Raw genomic sequence first — 9,697 nt, 5'->3', positions numbered from 1 at the left:
TAAAAATAATAAGGTGGGAAATCAGAAAATTAATTAATTAATTAAAATAAGGTGAGAGAGAAAATGAGAAAATAAAATAAGGTGGGAGAACGAACGAACGAATGAATGAATGAATGAATGGGGGGGTATCTGGTCCAACTTCCTGCTCAGGGAGACTACAACTCGCATCGTCCTCAGTTAGTGCGGTGGGATTATAGGATCTGCAGTCCTCCTCCAGGTTGTGGGGAAGGCTGCAGAAGATGAGGGTTGTTGAGGCCATCTAGTACAACCCCCTGCTCAGGGCAGGAAGGCATCCCAGGCTGGTGGTGTGCCTGCAGTGCCCGGCAGCTTCCCGTCTCTGGGTCCCTGAGCCCGTTGGCTGTTCCTTTTGAGAAGCTGTCTCACATTCAGTTGGAATCCAGCCCTCACTTCAGCCCATTGCTCCAGGAAGGTGCCCAGAGGTGCCCCCGAGTGCCCCAGAGGGTGGCCTGCTTGCTCCCCACGTCTCCCGGCAAACCTCCCCTCAGGTCTGCTGCGGCTCCATCCCGGGGATCTTTTTTATAATCAAAATTTCAGCCAAGCCAGAAACCTTCTGGGCAAAGGGGCTGCTCCAGGGAGAACCAAATCAGCCTGGTGGCATTTTGCTCCCTGGGGCTGGACTGCCTGTTATGGGGCTTCTCTGAGAGTCAGGTCAGGTCAAGTGGGTTGTGGGAGTGCGGTGGGTCTTGTGTGCGCATCCCCCACCTTCGGAAGGAGCTTTGGCAAGGATGCGTGAATCCTGGCCAGAAAGGGCTGAGCTGGCTCCCTCTCTGCCAAGCTGGTTGCTGCTTTGCAAGGATCTGGATCCCGCCCGTCCTCGGCCACATGATTTCCTCCATCTGGGATCGGCTCTCTTCCTCGGCCATCGGCCCCAGAAAGGCCTTTGGAACGCTGAAATGGCCACGGCCATAACATCTGCCTGGACTGACATTGGCTGCGCATGCGTGCAGGCTCCCTGGCGGTGGAAGGGGCTTCAGAGACCATCTAGTCCAGCCCACGCTCACTGCAGGATCTGTCTCTTCAGACAGAGGGCATCCATTCTGCCTGAAGGGGAATGCATTTAAGGAGGCAGCCTGTTCTCACCTGCAGAAATTCCTCTGAATCCGCTGCCTTGCCCTTTCGACCTCGCACCCCCTCCCTCCTCTAGAGGAAGACTCCTTGGATCCTGGCCCTCTGCTAGCCTCCAGGGCTTGCTTTCCAGACACCACCCGCCCACCCCCGTCTTGGTAGCCCTTCTCTGGGCTGACTCCCAGCTGTCGCCGCCCTTTCTCAACCGTGGACACGTGTCCCAAGGGAGGAGAGCAGAGAGGAACGAGGCCTTCCCAGCTCTGTGCCCTTCACGCACACCAGGACGCTCTTTGCCCTTGTTGCAGCCTCGTTACGCTGCCGGCCCAAATCCAAGGTGCGGGGGCCGAAGGCGCCCAGATCCCTTCCACGCGTCCTCTTGCCCAGCCGGGTCTCCCCCGTCCTTTTCCAGCTGCAGAGCTTGACTTTCCAGCCCAGCGCGCAATCCCTGCCTCTTCGCGGGCCAAGGCGCAGATTCGTGCCATCCCCAAGCCCGCCCCCCCCGGATACTCGCTCCGCTGAGCAGGGACCCCCGCAGCCCCCTGCTGCTGCTGCCGCCGCCGGTGCCGGTGCGGGCGCCACCCGGCGCCGGCGGGACAGGGGGGCTCGGCGGCTCGCCCGCTGACTCCCGCGGGCCGGCGGAGGCTGAGCAGGGGCGGCCGCTCGCCTGCTGCTGCGGGTGCGCGGCTCCTCCTCTTCCTCCTGCCCCCGAAGCCGGAGGATCTCCCCCCGCCCCGACCCCTCCCTTCCCAGCCCAGCCTCGTCCTCGCCCGCGAAGCCCGCCGCCGCCTGGCCCCGAGCGCCCCGGGACGCGCCATGGCCGCGCCGTGGGATCCCTCTGCCCAGGTAGGCGCGGGCCGGACCGGGGCGCCCCCTCCTCCCTCCCCGCCCGGCGGGATCGGGGCCTGCCGGCGCTAGGCGGCTCCCTCCCTCCCGGGCCAGCGCCCGGCCCCCGCAGCCTTCCGCGCGCTCTGCGTACGCCCAGAGGCTCGTCGCGGGTTCCGGCTGGGGCTGCGGGGGCGGCGCCCCGCCCGCGCCTCCCGAGCAGAAAAGCCCCCCGCCCCCGTTTCCTTTTCGGCGTGAAAATTGGGCGAGGGGATGCAAAGGCAGAAGGGGCCCCGCATCTCCCTGGCGGGTGTTTCGGCAGCCGAGGGGACGCTCCCCCGCTCGGAGATTCCTCGGATACGGTGTTTGGTAACTTCGGCGTTTGGGGGTTTTAAACCAAGAATCCAGTTTCTTATTTTCCTACCAGGGCACGATTCTTTTTCTTCTTTTTTTCCCCTAACGTCACCTGAGTTCAAACCACACGCCAAACCATAAACCACGGTTTGTAAACCGCAGTGGCTTTCCGTAAGTCACAGTTCCTGGCTCGGCACCTCTGGGACCCTCCTCCCTGCGGTGCTGATCTGCGGGGGAGAAGGGGGGATGTCCAGCAGGGACGGAGCGGGAGCGTCCGGGTCCTGGGGGGTGGGCTCAGCCCAGAGAGGGCCTGTTCTCACAGCAGCAGCCGGCTTGGCCAAGGCGAAGGCGACGCGCGGCTTTTGCTGAAGCCCCGCAGGACAGCTGCGGGCAGATCGAAAGCTGCGGTCCGGTCTGGGTGTTCCCTGAGCCGCTGCTGTTCCTGCCTTGGTCACCTGGTTGGGGAACCTGCTCGGCCGGCCAGTAGACGCTGCCCTGTTGCGAGAGAGGGCTAAAAAGTGTCCCTTGGGAGGTAACTTGCCTCTCTAGGAGGACCTCAGGAAAGGGGCCTGGGCTGGCCTTGGGGAAGGGAGGGCAGTTTCCTGCTTTACTTCCAAGTTTCCGCCCCCAGACGTTGCTGTGGGACCGAGCTACACCCCCACCACCCCCCGGGCGCTCTTGGATCCCTCCCGAGCCGAGCTGCGAGCAGACGGCCCATTGCCCGGCCACCGAGGTCAACCTCTGGATGGTGGTGGCAGCCATGCAGGCAGTGGAGAGGAAGGTGGATGTCCACGCCAGGCAGCTGCGCACGCTGGAGCGGCGGGCGGGGCTGGCCGAGAAGAAAATCTCCGAGGCAGAGAAAGCAGTGGCCGACTTCGGCCCCCACCTGGACGCCCTGGGGACGTTGATCCAGGCCTACGGGCAGCTGCAGCGGCGGCTGGAGAACGTGGAGAACCTGCTCAAGAACCGGAACTTCTGGATCCTCAGCCTGCCTCCGGGCTCCAGGGGAGAAACCCCCCAGGTCAGAGGGCCGGGCCGGGCTGACGCGTCCCATCAGTCTTGGGCTGGCCTTAGTCTGGGCACGCGTAACGTGCTAGATGGGGCTCAAGAGGGGTTGGGCCGTTTGCAGACCAGGGCGTCCTCGGAAGGCAGCTTGGCTGCTAGGAGGGTCTGGAGCCCAGCCCCTGCTTTAAGCCAGGTTTAAGATTCATACATGAATTGTGTTTTCTTAGCCTGGGTTTAACACATTGTGTGAACTTAGCCTTGTATATAACTGGGCTTCCTTAGACAACAGCCTCTTAATGTGCTTGGCTCTTGGATCCTGTTCACAACTTAGAAGGAACTGGGAACTTCCCCTTTATTTACCTGATTTGTATCCCACCTTTTGTGCAGGAGCTCAAGATGGGGTACATCCAGTAGCACCCCACTCCTATTTTTTCCCACAACAGCAACCTTGTGAGGCAAGCGGGCCTAAGAGAGAGCAGCTGGCTGTTTGTGTGCCTTGTGCACATAAGGACACGTTTTAATATTTTATTTTTTTAGTACATCCCCAAAGTACTTATAATGTTCTTGTAAGAGAGGTGGTGGTGGTGGTTATGCCCATATTAGCAAGGGAGGCCAAGAAAGACTCCCTCACTTCCTAGTGCTGAAATGTGAAGGTGGTCTATAAAGTCGAGGTGTTTAACTACAGCTAGTCTTCGACTTATGACTGTTCATTTAAGTCTGAGGTTACAACAGCCTTGGAATGGGCGCTTTATGTCTTGTAAAGCACTTCCGATAGTTGCAAAATGTTGCACCCCACCAGCGGCCACAGGATCGCATGGGGCCACAACGGGGGGGGGCAAGCAGGGCACGTGCCCCGGGCGCCACGCTGGGCGGGGGCGGCAAATGAGCGCTAGGTGGGTGCCAAAACGGGTGTGGAATCCACGTTTCCCTGGGTGACACAGACCCTAGTTGCGGCCCTGGGATTGCGTTTCGGGCACTTAGCAACTGGCTTGAATTTATGAGTGGTTGCAGTGTCCCACGGTTACGTGATCACATTTTGTGACATTTTTTGTGGTTTTCCGGCAAAAAATGCCCATTGGTGAAGCTGGATTCGCTTAACGTCTCGTGAGTCGCTTAACGACTGCCGTAAAATGGTCGTAAATTCGGGCCCGGTGATGTGGTGACTGTCCTAACAGTGAGTATCACACTGAGACGAGGAGTAGTTCTCTAGTGTTTATTACTGCTACATAAACAGAATCCTAACAAACTGAATAAGCGTGGGAAAAACCCAGACAGATAAACCCCAAAAGCTAAGGTGGGCCTGATCTGTGTCTCTTTGAATGGCTGCTTAATTCCTCAGTACTACGCGTGCGTTTTCCACCCTGGATGGGAGCCCCTTCCTGCTCGCCATCATTACTCATGACAGTGACTCAACTTAGGACTGCAACGACTTACAGTGGGAATTCTGGTCCCGATTGTGGTCATAAGTTGGGGACTACCTGTATGGACCAAGGTGGCCACACCACCTGGTCCCAGGGCCACAGGGAGCTCTTCAGCCCCTAGTCAAGTGCTTTTGACTAGCCTTGATTTTAGACACTGCTTCCTGCAAGGTGGAAGTGGCTGTTGCTCTGGGTTTACATGCCACACACAGCCAGTGTGGGGGCTAAGATATGGGTCGTGTGGTCCCAGGAACCTGTTCCGTGAGCTGTTTGCATTGTGCACACACACCTTCCCGACTGATCTGGGTTCTCCCGGCTTCTCTTTCCAGGTCCCGGTGAACTTTGACGACGTCTCGATCTTCTTCTCAGAACAGGAGTGGGAGAGGCCGGACTGGGGGCCGAAGGAGCTCCCCAAGAATTACGAGTCCTTGGTTGCGATGGGTAAAGAGGATGCGAAGCTGTGTGAAAAGTGGTGTGAGTTGTGTGTGCCAAGTCTGGGAGGTGACTGAAATAACTCAGGTGGGGATCTTACCCTACAGTACGTGCAAACAGATACCTGGTCTTATGCTTTGAGACGATGGTGGTGGTGGTGGTGGTGGTGGTGAGCTTTTGGACATCAGCGGAATGGGTAGGATCTCAGCTTGCCCATTGCAGAAAATTGCATTACTTGGAACAGTGCTTATATCATGACAACTTAGCTCTCCAAGATCCTTTGGAAAGATCTGGCAGTCAAAAGTACCAAATCCAATCCGAAGGATCTGGTAGGCTACGCGTCAACAGCAATAATAAAAGATCATTCAAGTTTTGCACCCAAAAATGCAGATTGTGCCATTGATACAAACAGTGTAGGACAGGTGGGGAACTGTCCACCCTTGTGCCAGACCTGGCCTTGGGGTCATCCCTTTTGGAGTCCTGTTCCCCTGTAGTGCCTGGCACCTTGAACCAGTGAGGAATTTCTCTGGTCTTTCCTCTCCTCATTGGTTCCTCTCTCTGCCCCCCGCCCCCCCCGCCCCCCCAGATTATGCTCCTTCCAAGCCCAGCACATTGTCGCAGACGGAAGCTGGGGAAGCTTCAAGTGGCAAGAGTCAAGGACCCACTGGAGAGGCAGAAGGCGCCCAACAAGGCAGCGCAGGTAACTCCCCCCCCCAGTCTGAAAGCTGGCATACCGTTTGGCGGGGCAGGGCAACCAGAGGAGGCTGGAATAACACGCCTTTTAATCAGCATCTTCCTTCAGCCTTTTCTAGGGGGACAAGGAGGTCCTGATTTGCTGTGGGCTGAAGGTGTGGGGTGGAAAGTCAGTTTCCAAATCCCTTCCAGTGCTGTCATTTTGCCCAAAGTGAACGAAGGTATCTTTGATCAGTACCTCTGCATGGGAATGAAAAAATCCCAGGGCATTCGTCCTCTTAAGAGCAGATATGGATGATAGTCTCTTTTCTGCAATGTGAAATCGCTCCCACCATCATAGACAGGTGGGATTCAGGGGAAAGAGCTGCACCCCCTAATAAATGCCCAGGTGAGCTAAAAACAGATGTAGTACAGGTGGTCCTCACTTAATGACCATTTGTTTCATGACGGTTCAGACTTACAACAGTGCTGGAAAAACTGACTTACAACCAATGCTCACACTTTAGACCGTCAGTGTCCCTGCAGTCACATGATCACAATTTGGGTGCTTGGCAACTGGTTTGAATTTATGACCCTCTCAGTATCCTGTGGTCACACAATCGCCATTTTCAATCTTCCTGGCTGGCTTCTGGCAAGCAAAAAATCAATGGGGGACTGCATGGTTCACTTAATGACTGTGGTGATTCGCTTAATGACCACTATGCTTAGCAGCCAAAATTCTGGTCTCAACGGTGGTCGTTAAGCGTTGACTACCTGTAGCTGTGAAGGATGACAGTATCTGGGGTTCACCTGGGTCCTTCTGCAGAATTCCCTCGATTGATTCATCAGTTTTGTGTCCACAAACCTTTATTTCAGGCTTAGCGATGGCAGTTGGCAGCTAGGCAAGCTAACAGGGTTGCTGCAGCTTTCAATTGGTCTGAAGTTTAACACAGCCTGGTACATTCAGCCACTGAATTTTGCTACAGGTAGTTCTCATTTAGTGACTACCTCGTTTAGCAACCATTCACAGTTACAGCGGTGATGAAAAAGTAACGTTGTGACCAATCTTTGCGTTTATGACCTTTGCAGGTCTGTAAAGCAAAGGAAAGCTGAAGTCAGAGGGTAAGCACAGTTGCGGTTTCATTTAGCAACCGCTTTGCTTAACAACCAAGTTGCTGGTCCCAACTGTGGTCACTAAACAAGGACTACCTGTACCAGGGAGAAGTTAACCAGTGAAGTAGATTCTGGTTAATAGTAACGGAGAGCAAGAGGAGACATCTATCTGGGTGCTGACATATTTGGATTTTACAGCAGTTAAAACTCAGAATTCGTCTGGGCCCATCCCAGGTCCTACCAGTCATTCCATAGTGGTCCAAAACTTGTGATAATCCCCATTTTATCTGTAACATCTATATTATTCTTTACTTATTTGCCCATTTGACAGGGTGATCTTTTTGAATGTAAATAATTCCTCAGAAAATTCCTGGGCAAAAAGTCAGGCCTCTTGTTTCTAAGCCTAGAAAGCATTGGAAAATGTCCTGAAGAAGTGCATGCCAAACAGGATGCGGTTTGTAGTGCTCGGGGTGTATGGTTTAATTGATCTCTGAGAATGCAGTTCAGTGTAGGAGTATTACTGTAAATTATTCTCACGCGGCTGTTAAATGAAAGGCAAAGGGTGGTCTGGGGGCCTCCAGATGTTTGGGATGATAACATGGAAATCCAGAGCACTTGGCTGAGCCCAAGAGAAGGAAAACTTTCCAAACCAGGGGGAATCTGTCCGGCCCACTCCCCCCGGACAGCGTGCAGGAAAATGCCCATCCCCAAATGCATTTCCCCGTTTTTCTGACCCTTCCCTCCTTCCCACAGAAGCTGCTCTCCTCTCCCCGACGCCCGCCCAGGCCGAGGCCGGGCCTGGCAACCTGGGAGCGTTCGGCCTCTCGCCCGAGTCTTCGGAGCAGGGCGCGTCCCGCTTCTCGGAGGAGAGCTTAGCACCTGTGGGTGGCCGGAGTGCTGCCCTCAGGGGAGCACTGGAGGGGCCGGCTGAGCCCGGAAGAGACTTTGGAAGCTTCACCACCATCATTGTGCAGGAGGGGGTTCTCCCGGGCGAAGCGCCGTACGTGTGCCCCGACTGCGGGAGAAGTTTCTTGTATGAGGAGCAGCGTGCCCTGCACCAGCAGTCCCACCCCCAGACCTCTCCGGATCCCGGGGGCAGCCCAGCACGACACCCCCAGCCGGGGGCTGGTGCTCACACCTGCCCGGAGTGCGGGCGCTGGTTCCCCCACCAGGCCAGCTTGAACAAACACCGCCTCTGGCACTCGGGCGAGCGGCCGCACACCTGCGCCGAGTGCAAGAAGAGCTTCCGCCTGAAGATCAACCTGCGCCTGCATGAGCGGACTCACGCGGCCGGCCGGAAAGCCGGATCCTACATCTGCGGGCAGTGCGGCCGCAGCTTCAACCACCACTCCAACTTCCTGCGGCACCAGATGATCCACACCGGGGAGCGGCCCTACGCCTGCGGCGAGTGCGGGAAGACGTTCATCCGGAAGGAGCACCTGGCCACCCATGGCCGCCTGCATACGGGGGAGCGACCCTACCAGTGCCCGCTCTGCCAGAAGAGCTTCACCCGCAAGCAGCACCTGGTGGGGCACCAGCGACTGCACGAGGGGGAGGCGCTCTGGCTGGCGGATCGCCCAACCCGGAGGGATGCGCACGGCCAGTGGGGTGGGACCGGGCCCCGGGCAGAAGCCGCAGAGCCCAGTCTCGGGGAAGAGATGTTTCCACCTTAGCCGCGAGGGAGAACCAGAAGGCTGAAGGCGAGATCTGGGGCACAAGGCCCACTGCGACGTCCTACCTGGGCCGATCCCTGAACCGATCTGCAGGAGCTTTGCTGAGGCCAAGGAGCAGGGTGGGTCAAAAAAGTCAAGAAGGCAGCCCAATTGCATGATTAGGACTTTTTTGACCCCCTTGCAGATGCCCCTGCAAGGAGGTTACAGATAGTCCTCGCTTAACGACCACAATTGGGACCAGAAGTTTGGTTGCTAAGCAAAACGGTCATTAAGCAAATCCAACTCAATTTTACGTCCTTTTTGTTTTTGCAGCGGTTGTTAAGCAAATCACCATGGGCCTTAAGCTAACCACTTGGTCATTAAGCGAATCATACGTGGTCGTAAATGCGAACCGGTTACCAAGTGCTCAAATCATGATCGCGTGACTATGGGGATGCTGCAACAGTCATAAGTGTGAGAACCGGTCATAAGTCATTTTTTTCAACACTGTTGTAAGTCTGAACCACTAAACATATGGTTGTCAAGTGAGGACTACCTGTATGCGGACGCTGTGGCCAACTCTCGGGGGTAAAGTTTTTGTTCTTTGTTTGAATCCCAGCCTCGGCTTTCTCTGTGGCAGGGTCTGCAGCACGTGCTGAATTGCGGTAGGCTTAACCAGGAGATATCTGGGTTCACCGAAATAACCTGCCTTCCCTGGCTTAGGTGGGTGCGTGAAGGGGGCCGCTGGTAAGAGAGTCCCAGTGGGAAATGGTGATCTGCGCCAGCCTCTGCCCCAACCAGTTTCCTCCCCACTCTTCAGACGCACGGGGGGAAGGTCTGTGGGCTGTTTGGTCGTGCCTCTGAAAGAAAGTTGTGCCCAGTATTTCTTTTTCAGAGTGGGAGGGTGCTTGTACGAGACTGTGAAACCAAGCAAGGGGTTCAGGAGCAGCAGATGACAGACGGAACAACATAACCAATTGTGGCAGTGGAGGGCAAAGTGGTTAAAATGCCAGCCTGGCAAAGCAGCAGGGAAGGGCTGCAACCAGGGGTGCTGGGGGGTGTACGTGTGTGTATGTCACAAAAGTCAAGGGGGTGGCTGTGACTGTACAATCACAGCTGCCATCTTGACTTTTTTTGTCCTCC

At 56.1% G+C, this 9,697-nt stretch overlaps 1 protein-coding gene across 1 annotated transcript; it reads left to right on the top strand.

Moving 5' to 3' along the window:
• The first annotated feature begins 1,842 nt into the window (after positions 1–1,842).
• On the top strand, positions 1,843–9,697 carry LOC134497537 (zinc finger protein 398-like). The gene is made up of 5 exons (XM_063303240.1): positions 1,843–1,929; positions 2,894–3,283; positions 5,015–5,126; positions 5,704–5,817; positions 7,656–9,697. Exons 1-5 carry the CDS (start codon positions 1,900–1,902, stop codon positions 8,573–8,575), a joined length of 1,566 nt encoding a protein of 521 aa, XP_063159310.1. The 5' UTR covers positions 1,843–1,899; the 3' UTR covers positions 8,576–9,697.

This window comes from Candoia aspera, chromosome 4, assembly GCF_035149785.1.
Source record: "Candoia aspera isolate rCanAsp1 chromosome 4, rCanAsp1.hap2, whole genome shotgun sequence".
NCBI lineage: Eukaryota > Metazoa > Chordata > Lepidosauria > Squamata > Boidae > Candoia > Candoia aspera.
The sequence above is the reverse complement of the archived record's forward strand: the minus strand, read 5'-3'. Positions and strand labels throughout refer to the sequence as shown.